The sequence below is a fragment of the Ananas comosus genome, linkage group 12 (genome assembly GCF_001540865.1).
Source record: "Ananas comosus cultivar F153 linkage group 12, ASM154086v1, whole genome shotgun sequence".
Classification (NCBI taxonomy): Eukaryota; Viridiplantae; Streptophyta; class Magnoliopsida; order Poales; family Bromeliaceae; genus Ananas; species Ananas comosus.
The window spans coordinates 11,438,197-11,461,260 of record NC_033632.1 but is presented as its reverse complement, the minus strand read 5'-3'; the positions used below and the strand labels follow the sequence as shown (position 1 = coordinate 11,461,260).

At 41.0% G+C, this 23,064-nt stretch overlaps 1 protein-coding gene and 2 long non-coding RNA genes across 7 annotated transcripts; all 3 read left to right on the top strand.

The window, feature by feature from the left end:
* LOC109718968 lies at nt 180-1,888 on the top strand. 2 transcript variants are annotated; one of them, XR_002218577.1, is made up of 5 exons: nt 180-200; nt 462-527; nt 618-685; nt 799-863; nt 1,867-1,888. It is a non-coding gene; the product is annotated as an uncharacterized LOC109718968 (long non-coding RNA). The 2 variants fall into 2 exon arrangements; XR_002218576.1 differs by having other exon boundaries at nt 802-863; nt 1,867-1,882.
* Nucleotides 7,337-8,478, top strand: LOC109718983. The gene is made up of 4 exons (XR_002218579.1): nt 7,337-7,445; nt 7,786-8,033; nt 8,295-8,360; nt 8,458-8,478. It is a non-coding gene; the product is annotated as an uncharacterized LOC109718983 (long non-coding RNA).
* On the top strand, nt 17,179-21,321 carry LOC109718981 (pentatricopeptide repeat-containing protein At3g29230-like). Of its 4 annotated transcripts, XM_020245506.1 has the most exons (4): nt 17,179-17,816; nt 17,877-19,411; nt 19,540-19,654; nt 20,574-21,321. In XM_020245506.1, exons 1-2 carry the CDS (start codon nt 17,432-17,434, stop codon nt 19,082-19,084), a joined length of 1,593 nt encoding a protein of 530 aa, XP_020101095.1. In that variant the 5' UTR covers nt 17,179-17,431; the 3' UTR covers nt 19,085-19,411; nt 19,540-19,654; nt 20,574-21,321. The 4 variants fall into 4 exon arrangements, with proteins under 4 accessions (XP_020101095.1, XP_020101094.1, XP_020101092.1 ...); XM_020245505.1 differs by having other exon boundaries at nt 17,180-19,411; nt 19,543-19,654; XM_020245503.1 differs by having other exon boundaries at nt 17,180-19,411.

Below are 23,064 nucleotides of genomic sequence, written 5' to 3'. Positions count from 1 at the left end.
TTCTTCACCTCCTCCACACTCTCTCTCTCTAGGGTTTTTCTCTCTCTACAACGAAATCGCCGATTTTGCTTGTTTTCGTCGCAACGTTGGTTTTCCGCTGGTTGCGAGCGTCGCTGAGCCTACGTGGTCGTGTGAGGGAGTATTTTGAAGGGCTTTTTGCAGCCCTGAGCCAGTGAGGTGCTGGTTGGAAGATAGAGAAGGTAATCGACTCGACTTTTCCGTTATCGACGTGTTATTTGTCGATTTGAGTATTGATTTCGAATTTTTGCTTCTCGCTGTGCTAGACTGAGGTTTCAGCAGTTAAAAAATGAGTTAATTAGTTGTGAATTAATCTCCTCAGACCAGGGTTATGCTACTTTGAAACTTGATAGAGATAATTAGCTAATTATGAAGCTAGCTCGGATTTATATGAAGTTTAATCGGGTAACTAATGCAGTTTGGAAATGATGCCTTCGCAGCAGGTTTTTGAACTATTTGGAGCTTACTTGGTGATCTTGGGGACTGGTTTAGAAGTGTTCTAACCTGAGGTAAGCAGGAATTTCAGTTAGAAAACTGAATTTGTAGAATTCCGACTATATTTCTTAGTAATATTGTTGCTGTTTTGGAATGGTTCGCAGCGGGCTTGCAACGGACCTTCGGATTATCTTCGACTGATGTGTGAGGGATTTTGGAAGCTAATCTTGAGGTATTAACGGAGCCAAAATAGGGATTCAGTTATTCCTATGTACTGAGTGCCATTGCACCGAAATCGGACATTTCGGTTGTCGTTTTGATACGATATTTATACTTTGTGTTCAGCAGGATTGAGATCTAGTGGAGCTGATCCTTGGGACTTCTTGTGACTACTTGGAGTATAGTATTAGGTGGGTTTGACCTAACCAGAGCAAGTGAAGCTCCCCTATGTTCTATATGTAATCATAGAATCGGTTTAGTAGCGCATTTTTATGATTTTGCGATTAATAAGGTTTGGTACATATCATCATAATATTTGGCATATTTGAAATAGAACCTCTATAAAGTAGAGTGGACACACATGCATTAAGTATTTATGTTTATGTTAAATGCAGTTGAATGACATGTTCCTAGAAAGTAAAGGACAATGAGATGCTTGTCACTCTATTGATTATAACGTCGAGAACAAGAATATGTTTTATGACTATAATGATAATGTCATGATAATAGAAAATTCCTAATGCCATATGTGAATTAAGCATTATTCTTGCATGTGTACTAATCTAGCGGATATTAGTTACTGTCAATATGTATCATGTTGAGAATTCCTATCAAGGGATCGAGAGCGAGACCATTGCAAATTGGGAAATGATGATTGAAACATATGGAACTATGAGATTGCTTACTGCCATTGTGCTCATTCGCACATGCTTGTGAGGGTCGCTCCCTACAAGCCGGCACTCCGGAGTTGGCCTACGCGACAGTTGCTCGCCCGTGCGGGATTGGGTGCCGAAGTGGATTGCTGTGGGAAGTGTATACTACCACGGGGCCATTAGGCGCGGTGCAAGCTGGACTACCTTGGGTAGGACCTTATGAATGAAATAAAAGTACTAATTGACAAAGGACAGTAATAAATGCTCATCAGTATAGTGTACAGTGTATACCCACACATCTATGTTTATGTTCGTGTTTATAGTAGCTGCTATGCTTTTATTACTTAGCTGATTCATTACTGTAGAAAGTTATCACATGTTGATTACATGCTCAGTACCATGCTTATTATCATGCACTTATCGTTTTTGCTTTCATTTAGTACATCATGAGCCTAGTGGTGTAGTTCGCCGAGGCTGGCGGCTTACCTACTGGGAACTATTGTTTATAGTTCTCACGCCCTTTTGGTGATTATTTTTACAGAGCCATCTACAGGAGAGTCTAGGGATCGTGGCAAGGGAGTCGCGTCTAGCTAGATATTGTTAGGAGCATGCTAGTCGATCACCTTGCTACTCGGGCTGCGACCGATGGTGATGTCCCTATGCATAGAGAGACTGCAAGTGTTTCTATTTTTGTGGACCCGTGATGTATATGTACTATTGGGACCCGACTCTATAGTTGTGATACTTATCTTTTAGTTGAGATTTTGGATTTTATACTCTCGGTTCTCTTGTTGTGAATATTGTGGACTGTACTTTGCTCTGATATCAGGATAGGATTATCTTATATTTTTACTCCTATCGACTTGTTTCTTGTAGACGCCTTATATACTGCAGGTATATGGCGGGTCTGTGCACATACCGGATCTGCTTCCGTTGGTACCCGGAAGTGACAGATTATAGTGGTATCAGAGCCTAGGGTTGAGTCTTAGTAGACCTAGCAAACCTTAGGCTGGTTGGACTATAAGAATAGGCACGTGAGATACGAGGCCTAGTTGAGTTTGTTGTTAGCGAAAGTATTTTGATTGGGTAATCTATAGACTCCGAATGGTCGGAGTTTGATCGAAATGTGCAATTGCTAACTTTACAGAGGGCCACGTTGGCGGCCGACAACGTGACATCGGAAGTTAGTACGCGTTACATTTCATTTTTTTCGCTTCACTAGTTGGTTCATATCTAAAGTAAAGGTTCAATAGTATAGGTTTTATTAATCCATATTTGTTTTTGTGCTGCAGCTTAAAATGCCTGTGACTCGTTCGCAAGCCGCCGGGGCAGCTGAGGCGGCGAATGCGGAGGAAGTGGGGACCTCCGCTACTTCTGGAGCTAGTGGGATCCATGAGTTGCAGGATCAAGTCGCAAAGCTGACGGATTTGGTTGCTCAGCAGGCTGCGGCAGCTTCATAGCAGATGGATGCCGCGCGTCGACAGGAAGACAGAATGAAGAGATTAGAGGATCTATTATTGCGGCAGACGACCGATAGAGAGATTCCTGATCCTATACCTCCGGTCTCAGATAGGGACGCGACAGTGAGAGCACAGTCACCAGTCCCAAATACATCCCCAGTAGCTCCAAGGGCAGAGACCCGACAGGAGACAGTAGTACCACCACCAGTACCTGTAGCGGCATCAGGAACAGTGTTACCCGAGATGGTGGGGGTTGAAGAGCGAGAGCGAATGATGGAACGACTGAATGAATTTCGCCATTGCAACCCTCGTATCTTTGATGGGGAAAAAGCAGATCATTGGTTGGTCGAGAAATGGTTGATGCATATGGAAAAGTTATTTTATGATACTTTCGTTGAGGAGCGATACCGGGTTTGGTTCGCGACGCACCATCTTGACGGTGAGGCTTACAGGTGGTGGGTGGATATCCGTGAGGATCCCCGTGCTGATTTATCCGCTATCACCTAGACGAGGTTCAAGGAGTTATTATTGACCACTTATTTTCCACAGAGTGTGAAGAGGCAGATGGAAAGGGTCTGAGAAACCTGAGGCAGGGGGACAGGACAGTAGCTGAGTATGAGTGAGAGTTCTCCCGATTGCTGCATTGTGTTCCTTTTGTCATCAGGGATGATGAAGACAAGGCTCGGATTTTTTAGGCAGGTTTGCGACCTGCAATTTTCAGACTAGTCCAGGCATCAAACCTTTCCACTTATAGGGAAGTGGTGAACCGGGCACTGATTGTTGAGAAGGGAGCAGAGATTATAAAGGAAAGAGATATGGTGGATCGAAATAAAGGGAAAAGGCCAGCAGCTGAGAGCAGTGGTCAGCAACCCTTCAGGAGACCACCGAAGTATCCGAGGGGCCAGCCAAGCGAGTCGAGAGGTCGAGGTTCCTCAACACCCCGTGGAGCACCAGAGCGCCGTCGACAGCCACGTTGTGTCATTTGTGGTGGGTCTCACTTTCCACCACAGTGTCCACAACGTGGGGGCATGTGCTTTCTTTGTGGTCAGGAAGGCCACTTTCGCTCAGAGTGCCCGAGAGGTTCTTCACCTGCACCCTCATCGGTATCAGCCCCTGCATCTTCAGCTCCGAGCCAGGGGACCCCATCAGCACCCTCGCAGTACAGACGATCACCGGGACAGCGGCAGTCTGAGAGTTCTCGACAGGGTTCGAGTGGGCGCATGTATGCCGCCCAAACTGAGGAGGCCGCAGCAGCGGAGGAGGTCGTAGCAGGTATCATTATGCTTTTTGATATTCGTGTTCGTGCATTACTTGATACTGGTACTTCGCATTCTTTTATTGATCGGCAGTTCGCCGAGTTGCATAGCATTCAGGTAGTACCTACTTTGCATCCTGGACGAGTGATTGTACCTGACCATACCCTTGATATTCGTGAGTTTTGCCCTCGCTGCCCAATTAGGGTAGGCGACTGGATTATGCCAGTGGATCTTTTGGCACTACACAAACTTGGGGAGTTTGATGTAGTATTGGGTATGGATTGGTTGACTCAGTATTATGCCACCATAGATTGCACGAACAGAACGGTGACCTTTAGGGAACCGGGCCAGCAGGAGTTTGTTTACAGGGGGTGTCAGAGTTCATTGTTCGCAATGACTATTAGTTCTTCGCGAGCACGACAATTGATTCGGAGGGGCTGTGTAGCTTTTCTGGCTAGCATTTCTGTGAGTGGTGGTGAAGCCCTCAAGATTGATGATATCCCAGTTGTGCGGGAGTTCGGGGATGTATTTCCAGCTGAGTTGCCGGGTATGCCACCTGATAGGGAAGTTGAGTTTGTGATTGATCTTGTCCCTGGGACAACTCCTATCTCGAAAGCACCCTATAGGATGGCACCCGCTGAGTTGAAAGAGCTGAAGGCACAGTTGCAGGATTTATTAGATAAGGGTTTCATTCGACCGAGTGTGTCTCCTTGGGGAGCACCGGTGTTATTTGTTAAGAAAAAGGATGGATCTCTTCGATTATGTGTGGATTATCAAGAAATCAATAAAGTCACAATCAAGAACAAATATCCATTACCCCGAATTGATGATTTATTCGATCAGCTGCAAGGATCGAAAGTATATTCTAAGATTGATCTGCAATCAGGTTATCATCAGCTTAAGATCAAGCCTGAAGAGGTTTCCAAGACCGCTTTTAGGACACGGTATGGGCATTATGAATTTACCGTTATGCCGTTTGGACTGACGAATGCCCCACAGCCTTTATGGATTTAATGAATCGTGTCTTTAAGCCCTATTTGGACAGGTTTGTGGTCGTGTTTATTGACGACATCTTGATATATTCTCAAAGTGATGAAGAGCATGAAAGCCATCTAAGAGTGGTGTTACAAGTACTTCGAGAAAAGAAATTGTTTGCAAAGTTAAAGAAATGCGAATTTTGCCTTCGAGAAGTAGCATTTCTGGTCATGTCATTTCAGAGGCTGGGATAGCTGTGGACCCAAAGAAGATTGAAGCGATTAAAGATTGGCCTAGGCCTACCAGTGTCACAGAAATTCGGAGTTTTCTTAGGTTTGCGGGATATTACCGAAGATTCGTAGAGGGATTTGCAAAGATGTCTACTCCTCTCACTCGACTGACTGATAAAGGAGCTAAATTTCTGTGGAATGAAGCCTGCGAAAGAAGCTTTTCAAGAGCTAAAGGAACGGTTGACTACCGCCCCGATTCTAGCACTGCCTGTTACTGGAGTGGATTATGTGATTTACAGTGATGCGTCGCTGAATGGATTAGGGTGTGTTCTAATGCAGAATGGCAGAGTAATTGCTTATGCATCTCGCCAATTGAAAGATTATGAAAAGAACTACCCTACACATGATCTTGAGTTAGTAGCAGTGGTATTTGCTTTAAAGCTTTTGTGCCACTACCTCTACGGCGAGCGTTGCGAGGTTTACACTAATCATAAAAGCTTAAAGTATCTGTTTACGCAGAAGGAATTAAACTTGAGACAACGTAGATGGTTGGAGTTGCTCAAGGACTATGATTTGACTATCTTTTATCATCCAGGAAAAGCTAATGTTGTAGCAGATGCTTTAAGTCGAAAATCAACGGAAAATTTGGCGATGTCGATAACTATGCAACCCTTGTTGGTAAAAGAAATGGAGCAATTGAGTTTGGAAGTCGTAGCTCCTGACACACCTTGGAGACTTATGTCATTGGTAGTGCAACCTACCCTGATCGACCGAATTAAAGGAAAACAAGCTCAAGATGAATTCTTGCAAAAGATTCAAGCAAAGATCACTACTGATCTTGTTAGCGATTTTCGAGTGGATGATCAGGGATTGCTAAAATTCGGTGATAGAATTTGTGTACCTGCCGATCTAGATACTAAAGAGGAGATTTTAAATGAAGCACATCGGGCACCGTATACTTTACACCCTGGGAGCACGAAAATGTATAAAGATCTAAAGTTAACTTACTGGTGGCCGGGAATGAAAAAGGAAGTTGCAGACTTTGTAGCTAAGTGCTTAACATGTCAGCAAGTTAAAGCTGAACATCGACTTCCTGCAGGGAAACTACAGAGTTTACCCATACCAGTGTGGAAGTGGGAAAGGATCACTATGGATTTCATCGTTGGATTACCTCGTTCACAAGCAGGCCATGATGCAATCTGGGTAATTGTGGATAGATTGACCAAATCTGCCCACTTTATTTCAATTCATACAGTTTGGTCAGGGGAGAGACTCGCACAAGTGTACCTTGATGAAATTGTGCGATTACATGTAGTACCAGCCTCTATTGTTTCTGACCGAGACACCCGATTTGTTTCTTATTTTTGGAGGAGTTTACAGGAAGCTTTGGGTATTCGATTGGATTTTAGTACTGCTTTCCACCCCAGAGTGATGGGCAGTCCGAGCGTATTATCCAGACCCTTGAGGATATGTTGAGAGCCTGTGTGATTGATTACCAGGGCAGTTGGCCACAGTTCCTGCAGATGGCTGAATTTGCTTATAACAATAGTTATCAAGCAAGCATTCAGATGGCACCTTTTGAAGCCCTTTATGGTAGGAAGTGCAGATCACCACTTCATTAGAGTGAAGTGGGTGAGAGATTGGTTTTGTGTCCTGATGTATTACAAGAGGCTAAAGCTAAAGTTCGACTGGCACGAGAACGACTACTGACAGCCCAAAGTCAACAAAAGAGTTATGCGAACAAACGTCGGCGAGAACTGGAATTTCAAGTTGGCGATCATGTATTCTTGAAGGTGTCACCGTCAAAGGGGTTTAAGAGATTTGGTATTCGAGGGAAGTTAAGCCCTCGATTTATTGGACCCTACGAGGTATTAGAGCGGATTGGCCCCGTAGCATACCGACTTGCTTTGCCGCCAAGCCTATCGGGAGTGCATAATGTATTTCACGTATCTATGCTTCGGAAATATATTTTTGATCCAACTCACATATTAGAAAGTACTCCAATAGATTTACGAGAAGATTTGAGTTTCGAGGAGCATCCAGTGAGGATACTAGCTCGAGAAGTGAAACGGCTTCGAAATCGCGAAATACCCTACGTGAAGATACTTTGGGGCAATCACGATGAACGGGAAGCCACTTCGGAACTGGAGAGTGCAATGCAAGAGCATTATCCTTATCTATTTTCGATGGAACCGTGAAGTAAGTGTTTACAAGTTTCGCGGACGAAACTTCTTTTTAGGAGGGATGAATGTAATACACTAAACTTTTGCAAATTGCGGAGTTCGAGTGTGTGGCATGAGTGGTGGAACTATCCCACATGTTCTAAAAGGCTTGGACAAATTTTTTGAGCAAGTTAGAGAATGATTGGAAAGCTAGAAATGAGAAAGTGCATTGTAATTGCGAAATCTACAATTTCTGCATTGGTGTACCGGTACAAGCCTAATGCTGTACCGGTACAGCAAGCAGCAGCAGCTGCAGCTGCGTGGCAGTAAGGCTGTTTTAGTCTTTTCACATTCATTACTCATCCCTATCCTCCCAGCTCGACCCCTGGACCTCTTCAGATGGTGCTGGAGCTCAGAGAAGACTTCTTCACCTCCTCCACACTCTCTCTCTCTCTAGGGTTTTTCTCTCTCTACAACGAAATCGCCGATTTTGCTTGTTTTCGTCGCAACGTTGGTTTTCCGCTGGTTGCGAGCGTCGCTGAGCCTACGTGGTCGTGTGAGGGAGTATTTTGAAGGGCTTTTCGCAGCCCTGAGCCAGTGAGGTGCTGGTTGGAAGATAGAGAAGGTAATCGACTCGACTTTTCCGTTATCGACGTGTTATTTGTCGATTTGAGTATTGATTTCGGGTTTTTGCTTCTCGCTGTGCTAGACTGAGGTTTCAGCAGTTAAAAAAAGAGTTAATTAGTTGTGAATTAATCTCCTCAGACCAGGGTTATGCTACTTTGAAACTTGATAGAGATAATTAGCTAATTATGAAGCTAACTCGGATTTATATGAAGTTTAATCGGGTAACTAATGCAGTTTGGAAATGATGCCTTCGCAGCAGGTTTTTGAACTATTTGGAGCTTACTTGGTGATCTTGGGGACTGGTTTAGAAGTGTTCTAACCTGAGGTAAGCAGGAATTTCAGTTAGAAAACTGAATTCGTAGAATTCCGACTATATTTCTTAGTATTTGACGATGTTGTTGCTGTTTTGGAATGGTTCGCAGCGGGCTTGCAACGGACCTTCGAATTATCTCCGACTGATGCGTGAGGGATTTTGGAAGCTAATCTTGAGGTATTAACGGAGCCAAAACAGGGATTAAGTTATTCCTATGTACTGAGTGCCATTGCACCGAAATCGGACATTTCGGTTGTCGTTTTGATACGATATTTATACTTTGTGTTCAGCAGGATTGAGATCTAGTGGAGCTGATCCTTGGGACTTCTTGTGACTACTTGGAGTATAGTATTAGGTGGGTTTGACCTAACCAGAGCAAGTGAAGCTCCCCTATGTTCTATATGTAATCATAGAATCGGTTTAGTAGCGCATTTTTATGATTTTGCGATTAATAAGGTTTGGTACATATCATCATAACATTTGGCATATTTGAAATAGAACCTTTATAAAGTAGAGTGGACACACATGCATTAAGTATTTATGTTTATGTTAAATGCAGTTGAATGACATGTTCCTAGAAAGTAAAGGACAATGAGATGCTTGTCACTCTATTGATTATAACGTCGAGAACAAGAATATGTTTTATGACTATAATGATAATGTCATGATAATAGAAAATTCCTAATGCCATATGTGAATTAAGCATTATTCTTGCATGTGTACTAATCTAGCGGATATTAGTTACTGTCAATATGTATCATGTTGAGAATTCCGATCAAGGGATCGAGAGCGAGACCATTGCAAATTGGGAAATGATGATTGAAACATATGGAACTATGAGATTGCTTACTGCCATTGTGCTCATTCGCACATGCTTGTGAGGGTCGCTCCCTACAAGCCGGCACTCCGGAGTTGGCCTACGCGACAGTTGCTCGCCCGTGCGGGATTGGGTGCCGAAGTGGATTGCTGTGGGAAGTGTATACTACCACGGGGCCATTAGGCGCGGTGCAAGCTAGACTACCTTGGGTAGGACCTTATGAATGAAATAAAAGTACTAATTGACAAAGGACAGTAATTAATGCTCATCAGTATAGTGTATAGTGTATACCCACAGATCTATGTTTATGTTCGTGTTTATAGTAGCTGCTATGCTTTTATTACTTAGCTGATTCATTACTATAGGATGTTATTACATGTTGATTACATGCTCAGTACCATGCTTATTATCATGCACTTATCGTTTTTGCTTTCATTTAGTACATCATGAGTCTAGTGGTGTAATTCGCCGAGGCTGGCGGCTTACCTACTGGGAACTATTGTTTATAGTTCTCACGCCCTTTTGGTGATTGTTTTTACAGAGCCATCTACAGGAGAGGCTAGGGATCGTGGCAAGGGAGTCGCGTCTAGTTAGACATTGCTAGGGGCATACTAGTCGATCACCTTGCTACTCGCGCTGCGACCGAGGGTGATGTCCCTATGCATAGAGAGACTGCCAGTGTTTCTATTTTTGTGGACCCGTGATGTATATGTACTATTGGGACCCGACTCTATAGTTGTGATACTTATCTTTTAGTTGAGATTTTGGATTTTATACTCTCGGTTCTCTTGTTGTGAATATTGTGGACTGTACTTTGCTCTGATATCAGGATAGGATTATCTTATATTTTTACTCCTATCGACTTGTTTCTTGTAGACGCCTTATATACTGCAGGTATATGGCGGGTCTGTGCACATACCGGATCTGCTTCCGCTGGTACCCGGGCGTGACATAATCCCACAGGTGAGGATCTGCTCACTCACCCAACTCACAATCTAATCACAACGGGGAGGATCCGCTCACTCGCCCGACTCATAATCTAATTACAACGGGGGGGATCCGCTCACTCGCCCGACTCACAATCTAAGTATCTCAACGGGGAGAATTTACTCACTCGCCCGACTCACAATCTAATCTCAACGGGGGGGATATGCTCACTCGCCTGAGACCGTCTGCGGGACCCCATAAGGCTATCCCTTGTGTGACAAACTCCGAAGCGCACTGCTTGTGCGGAGCGACCACCTACAAGCTCTGAACAGATATGTGAGTATGATCAAATCCTCATCATTGAGGATACCCTGCCACTAGGGTCAACATCCACTTGGGAACTATTTCATCCCTAAGTTCAACATGCAACAAGTATTTTCATCTATACACTACTTGTCATGCCACTCATCAAGTTGTTAACATTGTCTAGATGCCACTCGTTCTCTAGTCATTGTCAACACAAGATTAAGTTCATTATTTAACTTTACCACTGTAGGGTTCTATGTCACAATTCCTCTATTCTCATGCATCCTAACTCAAGTGCCAAACTCATGTTGCTACACTACTCAGGATCATGCAAGAATGGAAATGCGACTATCCAATACCCTATCATGCATAGTACTAACACTAGTCCAAATGCCACTCTTCTAGGCCATTTACATGTATAAGTTTATCTTTATGCCACTATAGGATTCTATGTCACAAGACCCAATCCTCATGCATCCCTAGTCCATGTGTCAAGCTGACAATGCTACACTACTAAGAAGCATGCAAGGAAATGGAAATGCAACCATCTACACATCCTATAATGCATAATGTTGATATATGATCAATACATTTAACTTAGACAAAAAAGAAAGCCCAGTTACTTTGGGATGGACACCCCTACCTTTTATCACGTTCCGATTGCTCATAGTCACTTGTAATCGGCCTCCCCGCGGCACACGCCGCCCGGTTCGGCGCAAACTCTCACTCGACCACCAAACGGCCACCAATCCACAATCCGGAAATTAAAGTTCTATAACTTGATGCCATGATGCTCCGGATCCGATCTCGTGATTTTTGGACGTCGCATCAGCCCTCCAGGTGGTAACGAAGCTCTAACAGTCCATTCCTTCAATATCTTCGCGTAGGCTCAACGAATCGCCGAACCGACTTCACCAACGCGTTCGTATACCTAGCAATTAGGTTTACATAAGTCTAATTTAGATCATACCCTATCATTTCACAAAAAACCCATTGGAGCCCTAGATGTTTACTATTGAAAGAAATCACCAAATTGATTCATGATTTAAGCAACAATCATCTATTTAGCATCCTTGGGTTCACTAAAACCATTTCTAGAGCATAAGAACCAAGCCCTAGAATTCTACCATTAAAGCTATCAAAGCTTACCTCCAAAGCTCTCCTCTTGGCCAAAGATGAAGAAGATGAGGATGAAGCTTCAACTCCAAGCCTTTTTCTTCTCCAAATCTGCCTCCAATTCCTCTCTTTGGTGGAGAAATTGCTAGAGAGAGAGAGAGACCTTTCTCTTTGGTTGCAAGTGTGAGGGAGAAGGAGAGAATGTGTGTGTGCGTATGATGCATTCAGCCAAGCCATCTCCTCTAATAGGTGCTGTAACAATTGCACAAAAACCCCTCATATAACACTATTCAACTTACAGTTTAGCAGCTAGGTACAGATACCTTTCGCTTGCCCTTCTGAATGTCCGTTTGAGCTCAAATTTGACAGTAAGGCTCGGTTTTACTTAACTTGACGAAAGAAATTTTAATCTTTCAGTTTCGACCCTGTTTGGTCACCGAAAGCTCTACCGAACAGTAATCTCTAGCAGATGGCAGTCAGATTTTATTTTTCATTTTCCGGATGTCGGATTGACATGAAACTTTAAATCTAGCCTCATAAAAATAATCCCGACATATTTCCAAGTTTTCATAATTTTCTGACACTGTGTATTTTCTGCTAAAATATCAGCCCCATTTTCAACAGAAAATTTCAAATCTTCTGTTTCAGGTTCATTCAGCAGAAGTCGTTTCCGACTTCTATTTTACTTCTCTAAGTCAAATAAAAATAGTATTTCACACTATTTTTATTTATATTTATTTTTATATTAAAAATTCGGTATATTACATTCCGCCGTAACTTCATAATTTCAGAAGTTCGGTACCTTACATTAGGGATCGTGGCAAAGGGTTTTCGACTAACTAGAGCCTCCTTGGTGTTATTATAGTTGGACCCGTCGACATCTTTCTTTTGGTTTAGCTGAAATATGTACTAATATATTTTGTTTAGAGATCTTCTAGTATCCGAGATGTACCTTTGTTTATACCTATTGTATATTTTGTGATAGCATTTATGTTCTAGACTCTTTTATGTAGTAGATTTATGTAGTTGCTCTGATCGCCATGTTTAGTGCTTTCCTACTTCTTTATACAGTTGTTGTAGATGATTTGTATGCATCGGGGGTGCTTGGTGTACACGTCGGGTCTGTGCACGCATCGGGCGACTTCCGCTAGAGCCCGGGAGTGACAGTATGAGAACTATAATCAATAGTCCCTAGTGGATACGATTGTCAACGCTGACGGTCTACACCACTAGGTCTATAAGAGACAAAAATAGTAAATAACTGAGCAATATAAATAAACAAGTACTAATATAAATAATTGATGAAATTAACTATTACTATCATGCCTCTATAATATAACTGAAATCTGCAATTCATATATGTCATGCATTAATTAGTTACTAATTAAAACATTGCAATAAGGCCCAATCATAGTGACCAACTCAACAGTCAGATTTAGCTATACTGCCTCATGTCTAGCACCCACCTATAGTGGTTCGCTACCATACAGGGTACTGTTTGGCCCATTTCATAATAATATCTCATTATCATGCTCCGGGGCTGATTTTAAAAGTCTTTTTATAACGATTACCATTTTAGAAATCATAGTTGCGAAAAACGTGTCATTTTTTTTTTATGAATTCAACCTGGCCCACGAGACGTACAGACCTGCCACAAATACAAAGTTTCTCTGTCCACTCGGACAGAGTCTCCTATATATTTGCACGGCGTACCAACAATAACATCAGGATCTCAACCACAACTTACATTCACCAATCAACAACCAATATATGCGATGCATTTTCATACAGCTAGCGATCCTTAGAGATGATGCATGTCTCTAAACACTCCTTAGGCGTTGGATGATGCATGCACAGTACAACAATCATTCTATTTAAAAGTGCTCCCCACCTGGAAGCTTTGTTTTTAAACTCTAATTATTCATCCATAAAAGCATTCGAAAATCTTTTTAAAACTGTTTCCCACTCGAAAACTCTATTTTGAAAACCGACTACCTTGAGGGATAGAAAACCATATTGTGTAAGTACATAAATCCAAGGATCAGATATTCATAAATTCCAAAACTGAAGATCCAGAAACTCAAATCGCATGCATAGTAGGAAAACCAACTCAAACCATTCACAAACATTCAAACATCATAGTGATCATCTAACTGAACCATTTAATTATTAAAACTACTAAGTACGGAAATAAAATATAACCAGGTGACGGTCGCTACTGCAGTCTAGCTAGTACGTCCTCCCGTCGGTCCAAACGCCAACTCCTCGCTCGAGTCACCTTTGAAAATCGGGGGTGAGAAACCGCAATCAAGGTTTCCCAGTGGGTACGACAGAGCCACGAAGGCAAGTCGTAATCACCAGAAACCAAAGGAGGTAAGGTAAACAAAGTACAAGTGCATGATACAAAAGAGAACTACAGTACCTATAACAGATATGATAAGAAGCAAATAATACAGACTGCTACTGTATAGAAAACAATACCGAGTATGCCTCAAGGTAACCAAACCAAAACTGTACCCAATCTGGTGCCTGCTATATTGGTCCGCAGACCTCAAGCGCTGCTTATCACAAACTCGCACCGACCTGATTTATCCGCCCACTAGACAACCCATCCGGATAAGTACACCTCCGATCGGTGGCCAAACTGACCCGGTGTCATGAATACCTCCAAGTATTGTGACTACGTTATACTGATATGCTCAATGCGAAAGCCGGCTGAAGTCGGTGCCTTGGCCGAAACCAGATACAAGGGCGTACAACGCCAAACCACGATCAACCAGATCGAAACACACGACAAAGGAGTCGATGTGTTGCCTGGACCCAAAGTCCACAGAGATACAATATATATGCAAGCCTGCTCTATATGTCTATCAACAACTAACAACATGTAATCAATAAGGGTATAGATAAATGAACGATAACCAAACAACTGACATGTAGAGACTACAATGCTAAAATAGAAGAACAGAGGAAGGTGAAACGATCTCACCGACTATCAGCTCGAAGTACCCACCTGCCACTAATGTGTCGGAAACCTGGGTACGCAACGAGTCAACCGGACTTACGAAGATCCATCGGGTCAGTATCCAACCCACCAAACCAAGGTACACGACTCACGAACCCCCACACAAATCCCGAAAATCAGTTTCCCAAAACCGATCACCGTAACTTGCCGGAAGTCCCGAAAATCACACCGGAACGCCGTCGGGACCCACTAAATGTCCCTGAACTCACCGACTCGTGCCACGAGTCATCCGCTGTCACAAAGCACATCGATTTGGATGTCTTGGCAGCAAACACAAGGTAACACAAACAAACAATTATCGTCAGATAATTGTTCGGATCCGGGTTCCCAGAAGTGTCTATTTCGACACCGGAACCCACCGTCGCTCACCCGTCATCTCTGAACCCACGATATGACGATGGTGACCAGCCGACAAGGCTCAGCGACAACTCACCAGGCAAACAAACAACGTCGGAAGAAATACAAACCGAAACCGCATTCCGCCGGCGAGTTTCGCCGAAAAACGCACCGAAATCGACTTTGGATTTCCACGAAGGCTATCGAACCTTGGACAATCAGTCCAAAGGTCACCACTCACACATACGTATTGCCCACAGTAGCCACAAGGTGCACAATTGTATAAAAGTCCCTATATTTATATAAAATCCTATCATTGGATAAATAATAATAATATTATGGGTATAGAGGTTAGTCCACCACTTTTGACAGTACGGAACCCATCTATATCGCAAATCTAAAGAATAGAATGGTATTCGAGTGGTAATCGAGATAACAGCAACAATACTCTAGAGTAATTCAAAATTTTCTCATCAAAATTACGGGAAATCAGCTCCTAAAATGCATTAATTTTTTTTTTTTTCTAAATCTTAATTTCTACAAAAATCAACCGAAAGAGTTTAATGAAAAATAAAAATATTATGGTACTAACTCCGACGTTGTAACACCGAAAAATCACACGTGTCGATAGCTCGTTACAAAGAAACCAAGCTCTCTCTTTTTATCTTTTTATTTTTTTCCCCTTTCCTTGGTCATGCGCACTCTCCGGCCCTCTCCCTATCTTCTTTTCTTTTCTTTTCTTTACTTTTTCCCGACTAATGGTGACAAGGCTCTGGTGATAAAGCTAAGATGGAGAACCCCTTCGTGGACTCCATGTATAAAATGCAAAAGTGCAAAAAAGTCTCCCTTTTTCAATTATTTCAACTTTTGCCCCTCACAAATTAAATTTTGAGTTTCTGAGTTCGTTTTATATGTCTATTTTGTGCCAAAATGTCTCCATTTCAGCAAGCATTGTAAAAAAAAAATTGACTAAAATATTCATATTGTAGCCTTGCCAATTTGTTAAATTCAGTATGTCACAATTTGTTGTTTCCATTACTTACAAGAAAATAAAAAAAGACAGCATGTTAAATTCCGACCAACTCGGTTTTTTTTTTTTTTTTTCTAATTGTTTTATCATGTATTTCCTATTCTAGTCTGAATAGTTCATCTATGCCTTCTCATAGACCCATGTGGTAATCGGCCCACGCGATAAGCCTCCGTTTGGTTGGGGGTTAAAGTGGGGATAAGGGGGTTATCCCTCTCTTTAACCCTGAACAAAAAATTTAGGGGGTGGGGTTAGGAAACCCCACCCAAATAGGCTATCCCGGATTTAGGGGGTGGGTTTAGCAAACCCCACCCCACTCCAAGAATAGAAGGGAATTAAGTTAATCCCATCCCTATTTAATTTTTAATAAAAATATAAATTTTAATTTTAAAATTTAAAATTTTAAAAATTTAAAAATTTAAAATTTAAAATTAATATTTAAATTTTAAAATTTAAAATTATTATTTTAATTATTTAAATTTTAAATTTGATATTTTATATTTGTAACTTTAAATTTTTTAATTTGAGATTTAAAAATATAGATTTTAATTTTGAGTTTTTAAATTATTATTTTTAATTCTTTAAATTTTAAATTTGACAATTTATACATGTAACTTTAAATTTGAGATTTAAAAATAGAGATTTTAATTTTTAATTTTTAATTTTTAATTTAAAATTTAAAATTATTATTTTTAATTATTTAAATTTTAAATTTAAATTCAAATATAAAAATTGGGACAAAATTATTTTCTATTTATAATAACCCACTATTCTTCTTATCCCACCTATTCCAACTAAACACTATTTTACTTATATCTGGACTAAACTCAATTCTCAGCCAAACACAAAATTACTCTAACTCCACCTTAACCCTGAATTTAACCTTATTCCTAAAATTATAACTAGTTCTTATTTTACCCCGAACCAAACGAAAAGAATAGAAAGTGAAGCAATCCGATTTTTATTTGACTCCACTTTGGAGTCAACAATTGCCCCAAAGAGGGGTCAATATCCCAACAAAGGATAGTCTTTTTTTTAATTTACTTTAATGGGGTCAATAGACTCCACTAGACTCCACTGAATTGGTAATTTATATGCCAATGTCTCTCATTATGTCAAATTATTAAAAATTAGCATTTAAAAAAATTATACAGAAAGATAGTGATACCAAATAAGATCTAAACTTTCACGTATGTAGCATTTTGGTTCCTAATCAATAAAATGTTGGTTTATTGTAAATTAATCTTTTTACCTTGTTTGAAGGTAGAGAGAGAGAGAGAGAGAGAGAGAGAGAGAATCATTTACTAATGTACACACGGAGTTAGAAACTAAATTGCCTAATAAGTGAATGGCATAGGGGAAACAATTAACAGGTTTGATGGTTGGAGGACTAACCACATATTTTTACCTCTCCTTTTCCTTTCTCTCTGTTTTTTTTTTTGTTTTTTTTCGTCTTTCGTTCAGTCAGTAGGTAGCTTTTGAACCCTAACGGCCGCAAAATCAAACCCCTCCATCACCACCTGCATGCCATGCCAAGTTTGCCAATATCTATAAATTCCACTCTGAAATGCCTCGAGAGATGCAGATCACTCTCACAACTCAAACAACTTCATGCTCAAATCCTTCTCCATGGCCTCCATCAGGAAAACTATGTGGCAGTCAAACTCATCTCCTTCTGCACCAAAAAATTGGGCAGTCTGGATTACTCCAGAGTGATTTTCAGTACCCTCAAAGACTCTGCAAATGTTTTCCTCTACACCACCATGATAACATCTTACTCAAACCACCAATCCCACCTCTCAAAAGAGGCTATTTTGATCTATGAAATGATGCATAGAGATGGACCTCATCCGAACAATTTCACCCTCTCATCTGTGCTCAAAGCTTGCTCTTTTATGAAGGCCATGTATGAAGGTACTCAAGTTCATGCTCACTCCACTAAATTAGGGTTTGATTCCTCTTTATATGTGGCAGCTTCATTGTTGGATATGTATGCAAAATTTGGTTGGATCTTAGAAGCAAGGTTGTTGTTTGATAGCGTGCGTGAAAGGAATGCTGTTGTGTATAATACCATGATTGCATGTTATGCAAAGGTTGGTGATATTGAAACTGCCCGGCAGGTGTTTGATAAAATGCCTGAGAAGGATTCGATCTCGTGGAATATTGTGATATCAGGTTATGCAAGTAATGGAAATACTTCGATTGCGAGGGAGCTTTTCGATGAAATGCTGGAAAGAAACATCAACTCTTGGAATGCAATGATTGCCGGGTATTCACGTATTGGAGAATGGCGAGAGGCCGTGGACCTTTTTAAAAGCATGCTTTTGGGAACTGTGAAACCCAATCATGCGACTATGGCCGTTCTGATGTCAGCTTGTGGTCATTTGGGCTCGCTGAAACTCGCGAGACAAATCCATGGCTTCCTACAAAAAAATCGCACCGAAATGAACTTTCATGTTTATAATTCACTAATCGACATGTATGCTAAATGTGGGAATGTTGATGAAGCTTATCAAGTGTTTGATGGAATGCCTATGAAGGATGTGGTGTCTTATAATGTGATGATTTCTGGTCTTGCCAATCATGGGCGTGGCCAAGATGCCCTAAACCTTTTTGCAAAGATAATAGGGAAAGGTTTGCGACCTGATACGTTTACCTTTCTGGGAATCTTATCTGCATGCAACCATGCTGGTCTTGTTGATGTAGGTCGCGACTATTTTGACTGCATGGTTAAGGTTTATGCAATCAAGCCATCAGCTGACCATTTTGCTTGTATGGTTGATCTTTACGGTCGAGCTGGACTCATCGAAGATGCACTAGAGTTCGTAAAAACCATGTCTGTCGAGCCACATGCTGGTGTCTGGGGAGCCTTATTAAATGCTTGCAGATCGTTTTGCAACATCATAGTCGGTGAACTCGCTGCGAAAGAGATTCTCACAATTGAGCCGGGGAATCCTGGAAATTATGTGCTCTTATCAAATATTTATGCTAAAAACGATTTATGGGATGCTGTTCAAAATGTTAGGCAGTTAATGAGGGGAAAAGGGGTGGGTAAAACAATGGGGTGCAGTTGGATTGAGGTGGAGAGTGAGTTTCATGAGTTCTTGATGGGAGGTGCGAGTCATCCGAAGTTGGAGGACATTTCCACATTATTAAGGCATCTTTCTTTACAGCTGTTATAGGAAGATGCATGATAAATTCCAACCTTAATTGCCTTTTCGGCCTTGTATCTAGAAGCGCTTCTCTACTCCAAGAAGCGTAAATCTATTCTTTGGCAGACAAGAAGCTAAAAATGAGCTTTTGGGACCCAAAAGCAAAGATTCCAACCTGAAGCATCTGCTTTTGCGATACTGAGAAGCTATAAAGGAGATTCAATGAAACAAACGTGCAATTGTCAAATCATTTTTGCGGAAGCTCTTGCTAGGCCATCCAAGCACTAAATCTGATCAACCATAGAGATGAACGAGTCATCAGTCAGGCGCAACCTCATTCAAGTTGATTCAAAAGAGGTAGCTAATTTTTCATCCTTATTTAAATGTCTAATCAATAATTTTCTAGTAAACAGCTTTTTATTAGTCACTTCAATAACAAGATCATCAATTTTGACTTCTATTAATTCTACTCCTTTCACCCCCAGAAGGAACTGAAGTTTAAAAGTTCTTATCCTTTTGATCGAGGAGCTGCAAAACTGGAGATTGGCAAAATGGCTAAGGCCAAATAGTGTTCAGCTGTTCTACTGGATTTGTGATATGGTAAGAGCTAGTCATGATATGATTCTTGCAAAATGGTTATATTCATTGCATATTAACTACGCATGACGCACATGATTTACTTTCTGTCAATTATTAGGTGAGCTTTCTAGATTTTATTTTCAAGCCAAGAGTAGCTGAGGCTTCCTGTTTCACCAATGAAGAGCTTAACTGAATGTGGTGCACTCTGTTCTAATGGCTGTGATTGAGAGAAGGCAAAAATGTGTAGAGACCCCCTCAACTATAGGCTATTCTGAAATAGACACCTCAACTTCTTTTTTTCTGTTTTTTTTTTTATTCAGACCCCTCAACTTATATTAAATGATTTTAGTCAAAAAAATTTGAGGTGTTCATAAAATTCACCGGTAATTTTACAAAATTTAATAACTTGCAATCACTTTTTAATAACGAAAAGTAGGTCAGTTATTAAATTTGATAGAAATTTTCACCTAACTAGGTTTGACAGTGCAAATGAAAAAAAAAAAATGTTTTGGAGTGGCCTCGAAAAAGCTAAGGGGGTCTCCATACACGTAGAAACCAAGAGTTTTTAAATGTAATTTTCAAAATCTGTCTAGCTGAATACTTTTAATGAAATAAAATCGTCACTTTCAAGGTCTGGCAGTGTTGTAAGCTATGAGAGAAACTTGTGTGTGCGATTTTGCATGATAAAGTGATGTTTTGTGATAAAAATGTGCGAGAGCGCAACCGATAAAACAGAGTTTTATGCCAAAAAAAAAATAAATTATTGCATGTGCCCAATTGTGATATTTTGCAGCTGGAAAGACTAATATGCAAAATACAGATGTGAGAGAGCTTTGAGCAAGAAACTCAAAACGAAAGGGGCTACATCACAATTGTAACAATAGGAGATAATGAAACCCTGGCTCACTCTCTTTTTCTCTTCTCCCTCTTCCTCCTCCAGCCATAATCCACCTCCACTGAGGTCACTGACGCGCCACCTAGCTCCGGCAGCTTCTCTACTGGCAAGGAACTCCGGCCAACTCCTTTTCTCTCTTTCCTCCTCTCTCTGCGGCCGCCGCCTCCCTGGCCACCCCTCCGACCGATCGGACCACCTCGCCCGGCCCAAGCGGAGCTCAAGCCTTATGCACCCTTGCTACTCTCTTTGTGGCTGGCTGAGGGCTCCCCAGACTCGAGCTCGCTTCTCTGGCTATCCCAGCCGCCGGCGAGGCTCCAGCGATGGAGCACCACCCCCCTGAGTGCTCCCCCATACTCGCGCTCCCCTTTGGTGCGGTCCGATCAGCCTCCCTGTGCTGATTGGGCTGCGGCGCTCCCGGAGCCTCCCCATTTCACCGACAATTGTTGCTTTTCCATCTTTGGCGGCAGCTGTCGTTGCCTCAGATCTAAAGCACGATGCCTAGAAAGCTTGGTGTCAACTTCTCTATGCTGTTTGTCGGCTTCCTAGCCGTGGAACTTTTAGTTACGAGCTCAAACTCGACTTCTATAGTGAATAGTGTAATAGTATTGTGGATATCAAACTTTTTGATGCTTTTGCATTGCATGCAGCCTTGGGCACCATCGATTACGCATATTTTAATTTGACCCTTGGACTGGTTATTCAAGGCCCAAAAATCACTTTGGGATAGAAATGGGATTTTTCGGCGCTTATAACCTTGAAATTAGTCGTTATAATGCAATTTCAGTTTAAAATTCATGGAAAGGTTATTGTTGTTGTCCTTGGATATTGTTGAGCCTTTTTGGCTGGTATATCTTTAGTGTTTATGTGTTCAGTGAGTGGTGCGGTTTTGGTGCTGAAAATGGCACTTTCAGAATCCGATATAGTCTATTTTCAGTACCGAAGTTCTTTTTTGTTTGCACCTCGCATGTGGCTGTCCCAACACCTAAATCGGTGCATTTCGGAATAGCGATGGGCGAAGAAGGTGTGTGGCTATGTTTGGGACACTTTGTGATTGAAATGGCAATATTAGTGAGTTTATGTGAATATCGATGGAAATCGAAATGGGTAGTTAGAACCGATATTTCGATCACGTTGGTGGTGATGTAGAGCCATATTTACCGCCGATATGATGTGTAGGGGGGCTGATACTTACACTCTTGGATGTTGTTTAGATTCGACCGACATCTCGGAGCATTGTTTGAGTCGCGGATTCGAGTATTTCGGTATATAAATGGGTGCTTCAATCCGAAGTTGATAAAGTAGTGTTCTACTTGGTTACTTCCGTTATGAATTTTTCATATATCTTGTTTAAGTAGATTGATTTTTACCTACGTCCATAATATCCATTTTTCTTGCTGTACCTCTTGGCTTTATTATGTTATAGCATGACATTGGATAATTAATGATTGATAGAGTGACTTGTTATCATGACATCTCTCATCCTTAGTAACTCTATATGTCGGCTTAATATTTTTTTATCTCCTCACATACCTTATAATTACGATGTATTTACATTACCATTGTTGGACATATGACATATAGAGAGTAGAATTAGATGGTATACGATTACTCTCTTGTGGATTTTGACCTTGTTGGTCAATTGCATGTGATTTAAAAATACACACGATTGACTTTGTGGTTGGATATACAATATTTATAGAACCCGAGTTTCTTTTTATGTAAATTACTTTTGTTGGCATTTAGATAAATCGAATCGGGTGCGTCTATAATCGTGCTCGATCTGACGGTTATTGTCTAATTGGATTAGAATTAATTTCGTTTTTAAATTGAAAAACTAATTAGAGATAAATTCTAACCATATTAGAATAATAATTATAAACCGATTTGACCTTATCTTTTACATATCTATTAGAATTTTAGAATCCTTTATAAATATACGGGCGTTCTCTCATAAGAAAAAGAACAAGAAAACTAAGAAAGAAATATAGAAACAACATTCTCCATTAACCTATTATTCTAGAGAGTCTTGAACGGTAGATTGAAGATCATGTCCATTTGTAGTTCGACCCACCGCTAGTTTGGAGCGATAGAAAACCTTCGTGGACGATCCGAGGACATGTGAATCAACCTCTACGATCTGGGTTCGTCATGTTCTAACGCGAGTCGTTTCTGCAAAAAGGTACGAACGAATACTTTTGCTGCGTTCTACAATTTTAATTGGGGGTAAGTAGTAAAATGTTCCATTTTGATGACTTGATTGTAATTTCGGCCTAAGAGCGGTTTATAGTGAATTTGTGCGAGGTCAGGACTGAAATTAGTGTTCCTTGTGAGAGATGAATCAAATTTTAATGTGTAGGTTGCGCTTGGCATAAATATTCATATGAATTTTTCTAAACTTTTTGAAAACAATAAGTACTGTGTTAAAGTGCAACTCGAAGACGAATGTCTTAAACCAAATTTCCCCAAAATCAAAATTTCCAGCAAAAAGTTACGGGCTTCTAAATTTGGGCTTCATGTGTAGTTTTGCTAGTGTGGG

Excerpts from the sequence above, each read along its gene's own strand:
- LOC109718981 (XM_020245505.1), top strand. The coding sequence starts at position 17,432 with ATGCCAAGTTTGCCAATATCTATAAATTCCACTCTGAAATGCCTCGAG.